We start from the raw sequence: 18,513 nt of genomic DNA, 5'->3' as shown, positions 1-18,513 counted from the left end.
TACATATAATATAATAGCTATAGAATAATATAAAAATTATGAATATTCACATCTTTTTCACAAAATTTAAATATAAAATGCTGGTACAAAAAATATATGTATATATGTACTAAAATGTAATCATTGTTAGTGATTATATTTCCTATCAATATATTCTTATTCATTTTTTTTATTTTTAATTTCACTGTATATACAATAATTAGACAACAAAAAGTTTTTACTTCATCATTATAAAAATTAAACATTTGGCATTGTGCATGAAAACACGAATGTATTTATTCTTCAGAATTCCTAACAAGTAAATTCTTTCATTTATTTTAAGTATCGATACGTAGTTTTTACGTAAAAAGAGGTGTAAAAGTGTAAACATTTTTTTGTGGAATACAACTTTACTAGCGTTATTTGTATTCTAAGGTTTGCAATGAGAATGCTGCTTGACATCTCTGCATTATAGTAACTTTCTGCAAGCCAGCTAGTACCTATTTATCGCATTTCACTTTGCGTTACCGGTAAGGAAAGACGTACGTTTCGTGAGAGTAGTGGACAATTACTTGCCTAATGATAATTAAATTAGATTAAGTGGTCATCTCAGTGTCTAATAACCGTGAATTTTCAAATGTTTCAGGCAAATCACTAATAAACTGGCTTCGTAATACACGTTTATTACTTGGCCGGATTTCTTTATTACGGTAGAGTAAGTATTATGTATTTCGTGATATGTCGTGACTGCCCATACGAAACTCTGTCTCTGTCTCTGTCTGTCTCTCTCTCTCTCATTTTCTCTCTATGTATTTTCATCTCTTTCCTCTTCCTGTCTTTCTCTATCTGAATATAACGACAGCCTTAGATTACCTATTTCTTATTTCGATGTAGAAATACGCAAACATTATTTTTGATCTATGCAACGTGCATGTATTCATTTCGAAAAGGTTAGCGATCTTGTGACGTGTCAAGTGAATACTTCATTCCATATGGTGGTCACTAGCTCAACTACTCCGTGGTCATTGACATGCTGGCATTTAACTTAAATCCGTTTTCCCATTTTCCGTTTAATATATTAGTCGTCACGAATTTCTATCGCTGTCTGTCAATTCTTACTACATTTGTCAACCGCGAAATCATTAAGCAAGAATTTATGTTAAAAGACGATATTAAACGGGAATTTTACAAAGAAATTTTTCAACGTCCTGTAATTCCTGTAATAATATATATGTTATATTTTTTTCATACTCCTTCCGTCATTTTCTTTTTCATTTATATTTACACTTTATATATTTGTTTAATGTTATCAAATGATCAGTTTAAGTTATGAAATTATACATACATATATGGAGAGCTGAAGATCATAGTGGTGTAAGTCATGAAAAATTCTGCATTTAGTAATCATGCTATATTACTATTATATTTCTAAGAATTGAAATATACTACTGAATCCAAATTCTCAAAATCTTAACTTACACAACCATGATTCTCAATCCATTGTATGTGATTTCATGTAATATAAACGTAAAGTGTTAACAAATATTGTAAATAAATTTGATAATGAATTAGATTAAGTGATTTCCTGTCTTTTGTTTTGAATTGAGTGCAATTTAATTTAGGTATTTCAGATTTAAAAATTAAAGTATTATTCAATAAATTGCTTGTTATTTTATGTGTAATCTAAGAAATATATTAATAATTATTGATTATAGTGCTACTGTAAGGACTTGGCACGAAACAGGACAACCCCAACATGCAGCAGCAGTCAGTAATGGAAGAGGGAACGGCCTATGAGCCACCTACCTATGATGAGACATTCCCAGTTCTTCCTGAGTCAGCCAGTTCAAGTTCAGGAAAATTAAATATTTTCTCTATAAATAATAATTTACAACTTGGACGTATAACTATTACACAGGTACAAATTATTTAGTTGTAACACATGTATACTTCCTTTATAGTTGTATATTTCATTGCTACTATTTTGTTGTTTAGATGTTTCGTGTACCTGGAGAGGAACGCAAATTTGATCATAGTGACAAATTTGGAGAACGTGAATCCATACGTACGTGTAAAACAATAATGAAAGAGACAAATACAATCATTGAAATAGCTACATCAAAAGATCAGTCTCTAACATTCCTAATAACTGGTAAACAAAATCAAGTATTGGAAGCCAAGCGTCGAATTTTAACAACATTTCAGACGCAGGTTACATATTATAAATAAATGTAATATTAGAATTAGAATAGCAATTTGTAAAAACTTGAAATTTTTACTTGATTACTGCAGGCAAGCAAACAGATTAGCATTCCTAAGGATCATCATCGTTGGATTCTTGGAAAACAGGGGCAGCGTCTAAAAGATCTAGAAAAGACAACTGCAACAAAGATAAATGTTCCATCTGTGCAAGACCAGTCAGATACAATAACTATTACAGGAACTAAAGAAGGAATAGAAAAGGCTGAGCATGAAATTAGAGTGATTTCAGATGAACAGGTAAGAGTACTATATTTTAATTACATTATATTTAAATTGTAGTGAAAAAATAATATAGTTATATTATTTTGTATAACAATGGTTTTCTCATTAGTCAAGAAAAGCATTTGAAAGAATATCTGTGCCAAAAATATATCATCCATTTATACATGGTGCACATAATGAGAATCTCAATGCCATGATGGCAGACACTGGTGCTCGAATTAATATTCCCCCTGCTTCTGTTCAAGAAGATGAAATCACCATTGCTGGTGAAAAAGAAGGTGTTTTAGCAGCAAAACAAAAAATTGAAGCCATTTATAGAGATATGGTATGAATGATTAGATAAAAATTATTATTAAGCAGAAATTGGTCTATATGTATTTCAGAATTAAACCCGTATTTCTGATTTAGGAAAAGAGATGTGCAATAGTATCAGTTGAAGTTCCAAAATCTCAGCACAAATATGTCATTGGTCCACGTGGTAGTACAATAGCAGAGATACTGCAAGTAACTGGTGTGAGTGTAGAAATGCCTGCACCAGATTCTCCTACAGGAACTATTACTCTTCGTGGACCTCAGGAAAAGCTTGGTCAAGGTAATTATGATCCTTTAAATAATTATAATATTGTTTTATTTTAATCCATTTCTTAACCAAATGTTATAGCACTAAATAAAGTATATGAAAAAGCGAATAGTGTTCGTACAGCTGTAGTAAAAGCACCCGTTTGGATTCATAAATATATAATAGGAAGGAAAGGAGTTAATATTAAACGTATTACGCAAGAAATGCCAAAAGTGAATGTAGAGTTCACTGGAAAAGAAGATAAAATCAAAATCGAAGGTCCTCCTGAAGAAGTAGAAAAAGCACAAAATGAACTTCAAGTGATGGCTAGTGATCTTATATCTAAGCTCACTTTTACAGAATTAAATGTTGATCCTAGATTTTATAAACATATTATTGGGAAGAATGGATGTAATGGTATGTTCTTTGAAATTTGTTATGTGACATATTTTGTATTAAAATTTTAGTTATTTCTTTCTATTTTTTAAATACATTTCTTATAGTAAACCGAGTAAAAGAAGGAACAGGTGTTGTAATTAATATCTCTGAGAATGATGGTAGTAACATTATTCGTATTGAAGGAAATCTTGCTGGTGTGCTCAAAGCTCAAACGGTTTGTAATACTTCTTTTATATTCTATGAATAACACATAATTTAAATTTTTTGCGTTATAATATTTCCGATTTGTTACAGGAGTTAGTAGAAATGGTGAAAAAATTGGAGAATGAAAAAGAGAAAGATGTAATAATAGATCATCGTTATTATCCTAGTATTATTGGAAATAAGGGAGATAATATTAAAGAAATTAGAGATAAGTTCAATCAAGTACAGATCACTATTCCTGGTCCAGGTATGTAGCGTGATATATGTATGCAATAACTAGAACTCGGATTTATGCCAGGTACAAACATTTGAAAGACCTCGGCTCTTGTTGGCATTTAGCCAATAAGAGCTCAGTATGCATATTTAGAGTGTAGGTCATATTTATCATTTTCTATTGTAGCATATTTTCGTTGTTTTAAATATGAGACCACTAATTTAAAAGTTATTAGAAAGTTATAGTAAAAGGAATCCTATTTTCAAGTTCTGTATATTTTATATAAAAGTTATAATTTTAGGGGTAGTAATATTATTGTAGTATCGTAAACTATTATAATTAGTTTATTAATAATAAATGGATTAAACAGATGTTAATTAAACAGAAAACAATGGTTATTTAACATGAACTAATCGTAACAACGTATTATAATTAAGACAACTAGATAATTAATTAACAACTCTCGTCAACACAGATTCAACTCTCTCTCAACAACGCTAACAACACTATCTCAACAAAGCAACCCACACTCTCTGGCTTCTCAACTCATACTCCTGTTAATTCGTTTATCGTCCCTTAGCAACCCCTTGTCTTTTGTCTTAGCCCCACCACGCACATGCTCAGCAACCGCTTATTTATAATTTGCACGACACCCCCTAGGCCCCTCGACCACGATATTACATTATACTTATAAAAAAGCAAATGTAGAAAGACTTAAAAGAAATAATTAAACAAATTGTTTATTTATAGGTGAAAAAGGAGATATAGTAAAAATTAGAGGGCCTAAAGAGGATGTAGATAAGTGCCATAAATATTTAATGAAATTAGTAAAAGAACTCAATGAACATAATTATGTCTTAGAGGTACCTATTTTCAAGCAGTTCCATAAGTTTGTCATTGGAAAAGGTGGAGTCAACATTCGTAAAGTTGGTATTCAAATATCTTATCTTAATTATGCATGCGTAATTATTATCTTAAAACATAAATTATAAATAAAATAATTGTCCGTATTTATAATTTAGATCAGAGAAGAAACACAAACTAAAATCGAGTTACCTGCCGAAGGTGAGAAAAGCGATGTTATAACCATCACTGGCAAGAAAGAGAATGTAGAAAAAGCTAAAGAAATGATTCAAAAAATACAAAATGAATTGGTAATGTTTATATCGTTATATTATAAAAATATTAAGTTGTTAATTGTGTGATTGCATTGAGTAAATGTTTTACATTAGGCCAATATTATTATGGATGAGATAGTAATCCCACCAAAGTTTTACAATTCTCTTATTGGTACTGGTGGAAAATTAATTCACTCTATTATGGAAGATTGTGGTGGTGTTGCAATTAAATTTCCTACAGCAGAGAGTCGGAGTGATAAGGTAAAGAGTTTAATTTAAATTATCAACACTAAACATTAATCTAGCTGTGTTCTTTATAGGTAACTATTAGGGGGCCTAAAGAAGATGTTGAGAAGGCAAAACAACAGTTGCTTGAGCTTACAAATGAAAAACAATTGTCCAGTTATTCGGCTGAAGTACGTGCCAAAGTACAACATCATAAATTCCTTATTGGAAAGAATGGTGCCAATATCAAAAAGGTTTGTGAGCTAACTTATTGCATATCTTATATTACATAATTATATATTAATTATAATTTATCAGGCTTTATTTATTCTAGATAAGAGAATCCACAGGGGCACGTATAATATTTCCAACGGAAGCAGATCAGGATAAGGAAATAATTACAATTATGGGAAAGAAAGAGGCTGTTGAAAAAGCTAAAGCTGAACTAGAAGCTACAATTAGCGAAATCGTAAGTCTTTAATATCTTTAATTATGTTAAAATTCGCTTTAACTTAAAATTATTCTTCATTATCTGGATCAAATTATTGTTTATGTTTCATCTGTTTTATAGGATAATATTACTGAAGGTGAAATTCGCATTGATCCGAAGCATCATAGACATTTTGTTGCTCGGAGAGGAGGTGTATTACATCGTATTGCAGATGAATGTGGAGGAGTACAAATTTCATTTCCGAGAGCTGGCGTCGATAGTGATCGAGTAATTTTAAAAGGATCACATGAATGTATAGAAGCAGCGAAGCAACGAATGCGTGAAATTGTACAAGAATTGGTAAGTTTTGTCTTCTTGTTTCTTCTAATTTCGTAATTATTTTATACATAAATTATGTGTGTTGTTTCCTAGGAATCAATGGTGACAGAAGAATGTATAATACCTCAAAAACATCATCGTACAGTTATGGGAGCAAAGGGACGTAAAGTGCAGATGATTACATCTGAGTATGATGTACAAATAAAATTCCCTGATCGGGAAACATATGGTTGGTATAAAAAATTTCCTTTAAAAGAGTTACAGGAATGTTACCAGTTTAGAGTTACAAGTTTTTGATTGGAATATTCATATTTTAGATGAACAGCGTGTAGCAGAACAAATGAACGGTGAGAATGGTGAAGTTCCCGAAACTGTTCCAGCGTGTGATGTTATTCGCATTACTGGGCAACCAGAAAATGTAGCTGCTGCTAAACAAGCGTTGCTTGATCTAGTACCAATTACGATAGAAGTTAGTACTTTTATCGATTAATTTACATATCAAATAATTTGACAAATGACGAAAAGTTGCATAAATTATAATATTATTTTTAGGTGGAGGTGCCGTTTGATCTTCATCGCTCTATAATAGGTCAAAAGGGTCGTGATGTGCGGGAACTAATGAATACATATGATGTTCATATCATGTTATCTCCAGCGGAGGAAAAACTTGATTATATTAAGGTATATGCGATATAATGTTTAATATCAAAGTGTAACATCAATGTACTGTTTAATATTAGACTAATATTATATTCTATTTAGATTTCTGGAACACCACCGTGTGTTGAAAATGCAAAACAAGCTATACTCGATAAGTGTAAAGCTTTGGAAGCTGAACGTCAAGATAGAGCTTTGAAATCGTTCGAATTAAAGGTACGTTTGCTTATATTTATAAATAAACATTTTAAAATAAAACAACGCATTTTATTTTAGATTGAAGTTGATCCAGAATATCATCCAAAGATAATTGGACGAAAAGGGGCCGTGATTAATAAAATACGTAGTGATCATGATGTTCAAATTAATTTTCCACGTAAAGGTGATCCAGAAGAACATATCATTACAATCACTGGTTATGAAAAAAATGCTTGCACCGCAAGAGATGATATCATGAAAATTGTTAACGAATTAGTAAGTATATTATTTGTCTAAAATATCATTTTCTTTTTAAATTAATATTTTTTATTAAAATATCACTTTTTGTATATAATGATTATTAATGAAAACTACTTTTTTTCGTATAATTTAGAATGACTTGACGAAAGAAGAAGTGCATATAAATGCTGCTGTGCATTCGCGTTTAATCGGTTCGAAAGGAAGGAATATTCGTAAAATAATGGATGAGTTTAAAGTTGATATTAAATTTCCAAGGAAAACCGATCCTGATCCCAATATTGTAACAATTGTGGGTACGGAAGAAAATGTAGCTGATGCAAAAGATCGTTTATTGAATTTAGAAGAAGAATATGTAAGTTCACTACGAAACATACAGGGTGGTTGGTAACTGGTGGTACAAGCGGAAAGGGGGTGATTCTTCGCGGAAAAAGAAGTCGAAAATATAGAATAAAAATTTTTTTCATTTTTTTTTTTTTTTTTTTAAATTTTTCCATCGAGACAACGGTCTACAGCGAGATCCGTTATAACGTATCGCACGCGTACCGAACGAAAATTCAAAGTCGATTTTCTCGAAAACAAAGCCTCAAACGACAAATTTTTATTCCATATTTTCGACTTCTTTTTTCGCGTAGAATCACCTCCTTTCCGTTTGTACCACCAGTTACCAACCATCCTGTATATACAAATTTTTATAAATTATGATAAAAAAGATTCTCTTTATATAATATTTATTAAATTTCAGATTCAAGACGTTATAGAAAATGAGTACCGCGAAAATTTACGTTCACCTCAACGCGACGAAAGGAATTCTGGAAATTCCGGGTTTGTAGTGAAAGGAGGACCTTGGGAGCAGCAACAACAAAGTGCTCCGAACACCGCTAGCGTTGAAGAATTTCCGCAATTTGCCGGATATTCTCACGTACCTGTAACTAATCCTGATGGTCCTTGGGGTGTGAAACGTTAATACTTAAATAGTGTAAAAATCAATGAAACATATAAGATAACATTATATGGTAACTTTCCTCTGACAAACCATACAGAAGGGTACATACATTAGTGCTAGGTGGTTCCCTGTTCCATTACTGATGTTGCTGCATACGACCTGGCCACTCTATTGGACTCTGATACTGGTTTACTACATAACGTTTGACGATGGTGTTTATATTTACAGTTCATATACTAATTACCTATGTATCTGTAACTGTAACGCATGATTTTAGGTTGATTGCCATGTTAGAAATATTCACACATACAGTCAGACGCAAATTGCGCGTAATTTCATTTGTCACAGAAATACCCGATTTCTTAATAACTTTTATTGCTGCTGATATGCCTTTCAGGTACAGATATGTTGTACTTAAGACTGTGGCTTCGTAGGAACTAATTTTTTATGTATATTATATATATCTCAGATTGTCTCTATCCGTATGGATTGCGTGGTTAAATGCGTTTGCGTTTAACCAAGCATGTTTTGTTAATTTATTTATATTTTTTGTACATATAAATTGCATTTTTTTGTTATGTTGGACTTAAGTGGAACTGTTTTTGAACCACATTATAATGATATTAGAGTCTACACAAATTTTTTGCTAAATGTGAAACTTTAAGGTCTTTCTAAGGAAAACGTTCCTAGATATAATTTCCTGCTTTTTTATAGCTAGTATAATTAATAAGATCGCTTTATACTCGTCAAATTTCACTGCGCTATAAAGTGAATGAATCTGCCAACAAAAGATAAATATGGTCATGTATATTATTAAATGCTGGATTTAATGTGCATTGGGGAACATAATCTTTAGAAGGCCTTGCTATTTTTGTACTGCTCTTGTGCAGTCATCAAAGACGAGACACGAGATCATTGGCGTCATTAAAAGAAAAGAATCATGAATATTTATAATGCAAGCGATACGTCGTATTCTTTGAATAGCTAATTTTATTTATTCTTTCTATTTTACTGTTTGCTGTATGATGTGCAAATTTTTGCATTCTACTATTTATGAGGCCAACTAGCTAAGAAAAAGATATTCGGTTCAAGTGCCTTGTCTATTTTCTTCAAGACAGCTCATTTCAATTGTTGGAGGAATGTGAATATTAGATTATACATAATTATATATAAATATACATATATATATATATACACACACACATATATATATGTATACACTATATAAATATTGATAATAATTACATTATTATTATTATTATTATATATATATAATCGATATGATAGCTATTGTACTACAGGTACAATGATATACTACTATCACAAATAAAATAATAGATACTATCGTGTATACAGAAATTCATCTATATTTTTTAGATTTACAGTAATTTTTATAAAACTACTTGGTACGACGACTTATATGTCATCTCCAATGCATGGTTTATACAAAAATGCCAGAATTAGCAATTTTAATATGCTTAGTTTTGGCTAAAAATTTGATAGATGCTGTGCATGAATGTACCTTTTCTAATGAATTATAAATACAAAGTAATTGTAATTATGAAATAATATTCTCTGTACACATTATGTCATGATACATGAATTCTACTGTAACAATATATATACATAATTAATCTATTGTTAAAATAGTGTTATTTTTTCCTTCTATTCTCTACAGTAATAACTTTAAATTTTATAAATTTTAATACAATACATTTGTAATTACCTACTATAATATGTTTGAGAGTTGTGCTTTTTTTAATTGCTGTACAAATCCTTCATTAGGTTTAATACAATTCCTTACACTTTTTACTTTATTATATGCATCATCATAAGATATTTTTTCGTAAGCCATTATATAAGATATAACAATTGCTGGTGAGCGAGATACACCAGCATTACAATGTACAAGAATATTTTCATCGCGATGTTCGTGTATGATTTTAATGCATTTCTTAATTGCTATGAGTAAATCAGACTCAGGTAAATCTAACAAGTCACAATAATAATATTTGATGTCATCAAATTTTACTGATGCATCAATACCAATGCTTAAAACATGACGAATTTTACGCTTTTGCAAGATTTCTTTGCTTACAACAGGATCTTGGGAACTTAGGAATAGTCCTTGTATTACATGTGCAATCTGTAAGTCTGGTCTATCATCTATGACAAATGGCGTAGCAGTAGAGGACAATTCTGTGTTTATTCCATCAATCTCTACATATTTTTGACCAAGCGTGTTGGTTACAATAGTCTTGCATTTTTTTAATTGTAATTTTTTACTTCTTATTAGACTATTTAAGTCCATTGTCAATGTACTTTACTAGTACTTTAAAAAAAAATAATTGAATTAATTAAAAAATATTATTTGGTGATATTTGTATACATTCCTAGATGTATATTATACTTCAGTTTCATTTAATGGTATGACTATTCCATCATCGGATATTTTATATTTTATAATATGTTCATCTAAGTACTCTTGGTTATATCCTACATTCAAAAGGTATAAACCAGTTGCTGGTACTGACTGTAAAATAGGTAGAAAATTTTGATGGCCAGGAACTTGTAACATTACAGTTATATCTTTTTCTGTTATTTTACCTGTACCTAAAGCAATTAAAGTAGCTACAATTCGTCTAACCTACAAAAAATAATTTATTAGAAAAGCACACATATTGCAAATAAAAGTATTAATATCATTAACACATCTATTGTAATGTACATTACATACATTCTCTCGTATATAAAATAATATTTATTAATTATACCTGCTTATATACAAAAGATTTTGATGAACATTTAAATTGCCAAAATTCAAAATTTTCAGAGAGAGGATCAAACGGCATAAGTGGAGAACCTTTCTCAAAAGTTAAGCTGTACAAACTCCTTACATAATTAATTGGTTTGTTTGATATAGTTTTTGCAGAAAATGTTCTGAAATCTTTTGTTCCCATAAAAAGTTGTATTGCACGTTTTATTCTTTCAGGATCAAAAGTATCTGACCTGTAACAAATACTTCATAAGATTGATAAGTTATGACATAATACTAAGTTATGACATGATACTTATGACATAAGTTATACTTAAGGTGCAGACAATAATCCATTTCCATTATAGGAATTTTGTGATCATTGTTATTCTTAGCTCTCAGAACTCTATAAAGATAAGTTCTAGAATTTGCACATTGTCTTACATGAAATGTATCCTTTACTGGAATTACTTCCAATACCCTTAAAACGATATATTATTAATTTTTAATGATCAAAAAATATAAGAATTATTAAACATTTGATTACCTTATATTGTGACCGCAGTTAATAAGATACCGATTAACATATTTAAGTGCCGTTTCAGGATTGTAAATAGCATCATACTTATTTCCTACATCAATATGAGCTGAATTATGTATCGCATGTACACCTTGATCTGTTCTATAAATTTGTTTCATCAATATTAATCACATACCTGTATATAATTAATATCTTGCAATATAATGTCAAATAAAATTGACAATATGTAGAAACATTACCTACTACAACAAGTTAATCTTGGCCATACTATACTTTTTGGAAACAACGTTGAGAAAGCACTTTCTATAGCACCTTGAATGGTGTCAATATCATATATCTGAATATTTGTACTTTTAACTATATTTTTTTGCATTCCACTAAACATACAAATAAAATAAAAGTAATAAAAGATACGTATTTTATATAATTTGTATTCTAATATCTTAAAAACTGGTATTATAGAAAATTTCATTTTTAAATTCTACATTTTATTCTTTACCTACTGTAATCTGTATAAAAATACAAAAATATAATTTTTTAGAAGTAACTTCAAACATGAATGTGAGTTCATATAAATTATTAAAAATAGATATATGATTATGATTATAAATGATATGATTAATTGTACCTGTACAGTGTACCAAGATATGAAAATTTAATAAAATATCTTGTCATTTTTTTAAATTTAAAACAATTGCGTTTTCAATTACTTGATATAAATTAAACAATAATTAGTAAAATTTATGATATACAACTTATCTTCGAAAAGCTAACCTCAAAATATACGCAAATGTATACACATTTACCGGTACTCCACTCCATCATGTGCACGTGCTACATGCTTGTAAATACCTATTACATGTTTGCAAAATGTATACTTAGGGAATAAAAATGAAATAAATGTAATATAAAAAAATACATCAATAATTATTTATTATTAAGAAATTTTAAATTCATATATTTGTTATAATTTAGTTTTTGTATATTTTGTGTACTTGTTGGACTATACCAGGCTAATATTATATCTGAAACATTGACTAATGTACGGATGGAGCAGCAAATACTTTTACTATTACTACTACTATTCGTTATAATTTATTATTATAAAAATACATTAATATATATATATATATATATTGGTAAAAGGAAAGAACATAATGAGAAGGGAACTTGATATCTCTTTTTACAAAATTTATTTTTTGTTTTAATTATTGTAATTATAGTGAAACGATAAAAAATGACTATAAATATCTTTTATCCATTTTTATCGAATTACTATCAATTTTTTATTAACTTATTTAATTTAGTTTAAATTATCTATACTTACTGCAATAAAAGTGAAACAATATAAAAATGAAATATTCTATTCAATTGATCTCTAAAGATATAAAATAATGCATGAAACAAGCTCAGCTCGCGTAATAAAATAATCATAAACTTATGCATGCATCCAGTGATTAAATCAAAATGTATGTATAATTTATGAAATAACTCGTACCATATTTAATCGATTCGTTTATAATTAAGAAAGCAGTTTATTTAATTCGATTAGTTCAATCTAGAACGTTAGTTTAGCATAACAATGAAGGCAAAATTCGTTTGGTGGTGGAAAATTATCAAACAATATTTAACAAATTGTACTATCCACGGTGTTAAATATCTTGTGAACGATCAGCTTTCGTATATAGAAAGGTAAACGCGTCTATTTAAAAATTATTATTTATAAAAATCACAATTAACGCTATTAACATGTACCGATGCAATGTTTTAAATTTCCCTTCTTTTTTTTTATGTAGATTGAAAATTTATAATATGAAATATACAATTAATATAGTGGGATAGAAATAATTTTAATTAAATAATGACGAAGGAACTTTACATTTTTACAACTAATTTACAGATTATTTTGGCTAATTTTTTGTGCACTGTCTTGGTACGGTTGTGCAAATATGATTAATGATGTAGTGAGAAATTATATTCAATATCCTGTTGCTTTAACTACCGAGACTACATATGTTGATTGGCAAACATCCTTTCCTACGGTTGCTTTTTGCATTACTTCCACTTCCGCCATTAAAAAATATTTCAAAAGGTACGTTAAAATTTTAGTTTAAGAAATATTTTGCCATTTTGCATTATGATTAAAATTTAATTACAGGAAATTTGTATTACTATTAAGCAATTTAAAATATTATTATATTTGAAATCGTAATTACTTATATTACAAATTAAAATATAAAAAATTTGTTATTTTCTAAATGATATCTGTCCTTTTTTTAAGAAACCCGGGATTGTTCACCAATTATTCCAACCCGAGTTTCCTCCGTGCATCGACGGAAGATCTTTTGTCTCTTTATCAAGAGGTGAATGATTATTAATTTTCTTGCAGTTAGATAATCACATTTATCGGGCGCTAAAGTTGAAATACTGTAAATATGTATCTCTCTACCTTTATTTATCACAGATGCGTGTTCCTTGCGAAGAATTCTTAGCGGAATGCACGTGGAACAACGTAAAATTCGACTGCTGCACTGAATTTCAGGAACTGAGGAAAACTGGCGTGGGATATTGCATCGCGATGAATACGTTCCATTTGAAACCCGGCGTACATTTCTTTGTGAATCGCACCGTGAAGTACGGCGATCTTATCGTCGATATTCGATTAGATGCAAAGATGAAGAAATATCTTTTCGCTGGATTCACAGTTCGTACTTGTTTTTTTTTTTTTAATAATATTTCTATTCAGTTAACTGGATCACATTTTAATAAAAAAAACTAGTATAATTATAGAGTTAGAACTTAATGAAAACGAATTAATAATAGTTGGGTCGATTTTAGTCTTTGTAGATACAAACATGATATGCTTAATTTTTAATAAAAACAGCATTAAAAATAGATCTATAAATAAAAAATTGTTATATTTAATAATATCCGAGTGGCGACTTAACTCGCCCTACTTAAAAGGTTGGTTAACAAGTTAAATAATTTAATGTTAATTTTATTTAAAAAATATTAGCTATAATTCGGTCATTAATTTAATACTTAAACAAGTAAATCACTTCCTCACGTGTTTTTGCAAGAGTAAACAATAGAAGGAACAATATTGGGTGATCCAAAAGGAAGTATTGATCAGAGAGTTACAGTTATCCTTAAAGAAATACGGCAGCGCGTAATTAAGGTTTTTTTTAAAAGTCAAAGCAAATATATAAACAAAGATTTAAAGTATCTAAACATAGTCTGATCTTTTGATAAAATGTTCCATATGCATTACAGTTAGCTTCATCAATTAGCTGAGGACGCGTTCATATGATATACAATACACCATTAATGAATCATCAAACAGCTTTAAAGAAACACAAATTGATAAAATTTGATCCTTCTTATATCCTCGAGACAATTAATTAAAAGCTTGCATCATTTAAAATTTAATACTAATCAAACATGTTTCTTCAAAAGTAGTTTTTAGTTATAAGTTCAATGCACAAAATGGTACGTATTACTTTATAAATCAAACTAGAGAGCCTGTTATAAATTACTATATTGGTTTTAAATACTGTTATATAATACTGTTTCAAAATAAAAAGAAAAGAAATACTCGATACAAAAATTATACACTTACAGGTACATCTTTTGAATAATTTGAAGTTACCAATGCTTAACAATGTGGGGATGGACGAGATACGTATAAAAGCCGGAAAAACGACCCGAGTCGAGTTCATAATGAAAGACACGTTCAACGAGGTTGGCGTGAAGAATATTGCTGCTGAGCACAGGGGCTGTCGGTTTCGCGACGAAATACGAGCGAACAATCTATTTAACATTTACAGTAGCGACTCGTGCTATCTGGAAGTACGTCAATCTTTCTTTCTTTTGTCGTAACTACACCGATGTATTTTCGAATATACAATAATCCTTGCCCATTGTTGGCCGACGGAGCTTGATTTATATGTCGGCACTAATAAATTAAGTGGTATTTATCGCTAGGTAATTATAGAACGAATGATAAAGCTTTGCGGATGCGTGAATTTTTATTATCTCGTACCCCAAGGGGCAAGAGCTTGCAACGGCACCGAGACGGTCTGCATAATAGCCAATAAAACGAATATCGACTTGCAATCGCTCAGAGACGAAGAATGTCTTCCGGATTGCGAAGGGACTTTGTTGCTCGTGTACGAATTCTATAAAAATATTATGCTCGGATCGAAAGTTTTGCATGAGATAGTATAGTTCCCTTTACTTTATGTATGAACACGTTTGAACGCACTTGTGGAGTTGAAGAAAGGCATTAATTGAAAGACAATTAGCGTAGAATATCTTGAAAATATTCAAATATCCTAAGATCGCTTGTATCGTACAATGTAGCACTCATTCTTTTGAAAGTAATTATTTTATCTCTTCTAAGCACTATATTAGACACAAAATATCTGTTAATTTGTATTTGTTTACAAATTAATTTATAATGCTTTTAAGTATAAGTGGTATTTTGTATTGCAGAAATCGATTGGAACCCTCTGAATATGATACTCCGAGTCAAATGTATGCACGACTTCATTTTACCTTGCTATCACATCCAACGGTGCGTTATCGTCGATATGTGGTTAACGATCTTTTAGACGTTATAGGTAAACGATTAACAATAGTAATTAATAGTGACAATTATTTAGTCATTTGTAATAAAATATTATATAGATGTAGAGGAAGAATATTTCTCGCGCATTTTTTTTACAGATCTTTTCATTATCAGCGCTATTTTTATCAACTATTAAACAAGCTGTTCTTCCGACATTGACGAAGCAATTGGGAAAACATAATCACATAAATTAATGGAACATTACAACCATATAATTATAACCATACTGCCAGAATAAAAGAAAAATTTATTTTATAAAGTAACAAATTTTCTCTTTGAGATAAAGATATATACAGACCGTAAAATAATTAGTATGTTGAATTACTCATTATTATTTTCCTTGATTATCAATTGTTTGACATATGAATTCCTCTACTGTGATTACCATGTAGGCAAATTTTTATTTTTGATATTTGTATGGACATAAAGCTAGAATGGAGAAGTTAGTATCCATTATATTACAATAACCAAACAAATTTGACTTTATATTTGTAATAAGCTTTTCTGATATTTCAAATATTATTATATGTTTCTAAAATTTGTCAATGTCTGAAACACCTTGTACCATATTATCTTACAACGTTACGTTATCTGATTGTTTGTTATTTTTAGTTTCTGTTGGAAGTGCGGTTGGTCTCTTCATGGGTGCCAGTATCTTAAGCATCTTCGAGTTACCGTATTGGTTATTTGTTCGTCGAGACAGAATAGCGTAAAATCCAAATCTTCATGAATTAAAGTATTAGAACGTGGACAAAGAACGATTTATGTGACCGTGTCAGTTATTGCTTTTTTTAGCGTTAAAGTTAGCTGTTGCACAGGCTTAGCATGCGTAATAGAATGAAGAGACAGAGCAAACATTACGATGTTTACACGTACTCGATAGTAGCGTAATCCGAATCATGTGGCGCACAGATCTTTTGTCTCGTTGCCGCTTTATCTCAGCACTGATTGTCGGTAAATATACACGCCAAAAAACAGGTACAAGTACCCTGTTGTAAATTCATCATAGATACCTACGCTCTAAAAAGGAAAGTAGCTTATGATCGATGCTTATATAAAGAGGATCAGTCGTTACGATAGTTACTTCCTCAACCATGTCAAAGTCAGAGCTGGAGGTTCGAATCGCGCCAGAATACTCGATCAGCGGACAACATCTATCTAATGTGGATGCTTATCGAAATTTATTCACCCTTCAAGATGTACAAGCTTTAGTGAAACATGCAACAGGCAGCAACACAGTGGTGCACAAATTTTTCTTGAGATCATATTCTGATGGGAAGCTCGGATTTTTGGGATCACATCAGAAGCTCAGCGTGGAAGTCAAAGCCGCAAATGGGAGAGAGATCCTGTCCTTCTTCGTTAAAGTCGTGCCGTACGATGTACCCAGTCAAGCTGAATACGTGCTTGATAAATGTGTCTTTCTAAAGGAGAAAATCTTCTATCGTGACATATTTCCTCAACTGTATCATGAGTATAAAGATGAACCATGGACTGCAACTTGTTTCTTGGTCAAAGAGAATCTCCTGGTATTTGAAGATTTAGGTGTTAAAGGCTATTCGTTGAGGAATAGGTTATTCGACAAAGAGCTCATTGTATCCAGTTTAACATCCATTGCCAGAATGCATGCATCCTCTCTGTTAGTGGAAGCACGTTTTGGAAAGTCTTTGAAGAAAATGTATCCACATGCTTTCGTTGAGAATGCTTTCTCTGAGACTGGCAAGACTAAAATGTGGTTTCAAGTAAGTGTGAATGCCATAGTTGCTGTAGCTAAACACCTTGGTCTGGATGCCAGTATGATACCAAAAGCTTGTGAAGAAGTGTACGCAGCCTTAGAAATGTCAGCTACAAAAAGAAATGTTATTAGTCATGGAGATTTATGGGGGAATAATCTGATGTTCAGTAACACAGTACCTCCCAAGTGTTTTTTGGTAGATTTCCAGCTAATAAGATATTCTCCTCTGGCGCACGACGTGATACAATTGTTGTATCTTTGCGCAGATCGTGATTTTAGAGAAAAGTGGGAAGAGGCTATGCTGAAGCATTACTATAGTGTGTTGTGTGAAACACTGACCTCAGCAAAATCAGTTTCTGTGCAAGTTCCATCTTGGTCAGAATTAGTTGAAGGGATGGAAGAGCAGAGATTATGTGCTCTAATCACTGCAGCTATATATTTCCAGACTGTGTTATTGGATGAAAAAGTAGGTGCAGAAATTATGAATAATTCTGACAGTTATCATGAGTTTGAATTTGTAAATAGAAACGAAACAGTGCTTAAAATAATGAAAATTGATCCGGTATATAGAAAACGATTATCAGAAACTGTTACTGAATTGGTTGAGTTCAGTTTCCGATTAGATAAATTACCAAAACCGACATAACGTTATGAAATTTCTTATTGCATAATAACAAGTTTTCTTACTCACACTTTATGACAAATTTTTTATTTTAAAATTTAAATCACATCGTATTAATTAATCGTTACATGGTGTTCCACTGTATGTACATTATTTATATATGGACATTGTTTACAATAAAGTAATATCATAAATAGAATTTATGAAATAAAAGTTGTTCTTT

General features: G+C 30.5%; 5 protein-coding genes across 8 annotated transcripts; 3 read left to right on the top strand and 2 right to left on the bottom strand.

The window, feature by feature from the left end:
* The first annotated feature begins 420 nt into the window (after positions 1-420).
* Positions 421-9,073, top strand: LOC117209180 (vigilin). 2 transcript variants are annotated; one of them, XM_033450877.1, is made up of 23 exons: positions 421-521; positions 626-694; positions 1,695-1,897; positions 1,975-2,190; positions 2,272-2,478; positions 2,573-2,788; positions 2,872-3,055; positions 3,125-3,439; positions 3,526-3,635; positions 3,716-3,872; positions 4,590-4,765; positions 4,862-4,993; positions 5,072-5,218; positions 5,278-5,436; positions 5,517-5,651; positions 5,754-5,972; positions 6,045-6,180; positions 6,269-6,420; positions 6,504-6,632; positions 6,714-6,824; positions 6,885-7,082; positions 7,201-7,419; positions 7,810-9,073. In XM_033450877.1, exons 3-23 carry the CDS (start codon positions 1,736-1,738, stop codon positions 8,029-8,031), a joined length of 3,702 nt encoding a protein of 1,233 aa, XP_033306768.1. In that variant the 5' UTR covers positions 421-521; positions 626-694; positions 1,695-1,735; the 3' UTR covers positions 8,032-9,073. The 2 variants fall into 2 exon arrangements, with proteins under 2 accessions (XP_033306768.1, XP_033306769.1); XM_033450878.1 differs by having other exon boundaries at positions 491-509.
* Positions 9,074-9,359: 286 nt separating this feature from the next.
* LOC117209189 (dual specificity protein phosphatase 19) lies at positions 9,360-10,359 on the bottom strand. Its single transcript, XM_033450889.1, has one exon. It carries the CDS (start codon positions 10,319-10,321, stop codon positions 9,740-9,742), a length of 582 nt encoding a protein of 193 aa, XP_033306780.1. The 5' UTR covers positions 10,322-10,359; the 3' UTR covers positions 9,360-9,739.
* A 24-nt stretch (positions 10,360-10,383) lies between these two features.
* On the bottom strand, positions 10,384-11,981 carry LOC117209188 (tRNA pseudouridine synthase-like 1). Of its 3 annotated transcripts, XM_033450886.1 has the most exons (6): positions 11,935-11,981; positions 11,546-11,683; positions 11,313-11,447; positions 11,100-11,246; positions 10,785-11,019; positions 10,384-10,657 (listed from the first exon to the last, which is right to left on the bottom strand). In XM_033450886.1, exons 1-6 carry the CDS (start codon positions 11,979-11,981, stop codon positions 10,415-10,417), a joined length of 945 nt encoding a protein of 314 aa, XP_033306777.1. In that variant the 3' UTR covers positions 10,384-10,414. The 3 variants fall into 3 exon arrangements, with proteins under 3 accessions (XP_033306777.1, XP_033306778.1, XP_033306779.1); XM_033450887.1 differs by lacking the exon at positions 11,935-11,981 and having other exon boundaries at positions 11,313-11,481; positions 11,546-11,584; XM_033450888.1 differs by lacking the exon at positions 11,935-11,981 and having other exon boundaries at positions 11,313-11,481; positions 11,550-11,575.
* Positions 11,982-12,633: 652 nt separating this feature from the next.
* LOC117209187 (pickpocket protein 11) lies at positions 12,634-16,903 on the top strand. Its single transcript, XM_033450885.1, has 8 exons — positions 12,634-12,998; positions 13,207-13,398; positions 13,588-13,669; positions 13,771-14,010; positions 14,928-15,155; positions 15,291-15,475; positions 15,801-15,928; positions 16,549-16,903. Exons 1-8 carry the CDS (start codon positions 12,889-12,891, stop codon positions 16,647-16,649), a joined length of 1,266 nt encoding a protein of 421 aa, XP_033306776.1. The 5' UTR covers positions 12,634-12,888; the 3' UTR covers positions 16,650-16,903.
* Positions 16,904-16,948: 45 nt separating this feature from the next.
* On the top strand, positions 16,949-18,513 carry LOC117209185. The gene has a single exon (XM_033450882.1). The coding sequence runs from the start codon at positions 17,031-17,033 to the stop codon at positions 18,312-18,314; it is 1,284 nt and encodes a 427-aa protein (XP_033306773.1). The 5' UTR covers positions 16,949-17,030; the 3' UTR covers positions 18,315-18,513.

This window comes from Bombus bifarius, unplaced genomic scaffold (assembly GCF_011952205.1).
Source record: "Bombus bifarius isolate JDL3187 unplaced genomic scaffold, Bbif_JDL3187 scf7180000008166, whole genome shotgun sequence".
NCBI lineage: Eukaryota > Metazoa > Arthropoda > Insecta > Hymenoptera > Apidae > Bombus > Bombus bifarius.
This window is presented reverse-complemented; position numbering and strand designations above follow the sequence as displayed.

Excerpts from the sequence above, each read along its gene's own strand:
- LOC117209180 (XM_033450877.1), top strand. The coding sequence starts at position 1,736 with ATGCAGCAGCAGTCAGTAATGGAAGAGGGAACGGCCTATGAGCCACCT. Across the intron at positions 6,825-6,884 it reads TGAAATCGTTCGAATTAAAG|ATTGAAGTTGATCCAGAATA; the intron begins GTACGTTTGCTT and ends ATTTTATTTTAG. Across the intron at positions 7,083-7,200 it reads TGAAAATTGTTAACGAATTA|AATGACTTGACGAAAGAAGA; the intron begins GTAAGTATATTA and ends CGTATAATTTAG.
- LOC117209189 (XM_033450889.1), bottom strand. The coding sequence starts at position 10,321 with ATGGACTTAAATAGTCTAATAAGAAGTAAAAAATTACAATTAAAAAAA.
- LOC117209188 (XM_033450886.1), bottom strand. The coding sequence starts at position 11,981 with ATGACAAGATATTTTATTAAATTTTCATATCTTGGTACACTGTACAG. Across the intron at positions 11,684-11,934 it reads TATCTTGGTACACTGTACAG|TGGAATGCAAAAAAATATAG; the intron begins GTACAATTAATC and ends TTGTATGTTTAG. Across the intron at positions 10,658-10,784 it reads AATCTTTTGTATATAAGCAG|GTTAGACGAATTGTAGCTAC; the intron begins GTATAATTAATA and ends TATTTTTTGTAG.
- LOC117209187 (XM_033450885.1), top strand. The coding sequence starts at position 12,889 with ATGAAGGCAAAATTCGTTTGGTGGTGGAAAATTATCAAACAATATTTA. Across the intron at positions 13,399-13,587 it reads ATTAAAAAATATTTCAAAAG|AAACCCGGGATTGTTCACCA; the intron begins GTACGTTAAAAT and ends CCTTTTTTTAAG. Across the intron at positions 15,156-15,290 it reads GCGACTCGTGCTATCTGGAA|GTAATTATAGAACGAATGAT; the intron begins GTACGTCAATCT and ends ATTTATCGCTAG.
- LOC117209185 (XM_033450882.1), top strand. The coding sequence starts at position 17,031 with ATGTCAAAGTCAGAGCTGGAGGTTCGAATCGCGCCAGAATACTCGATC.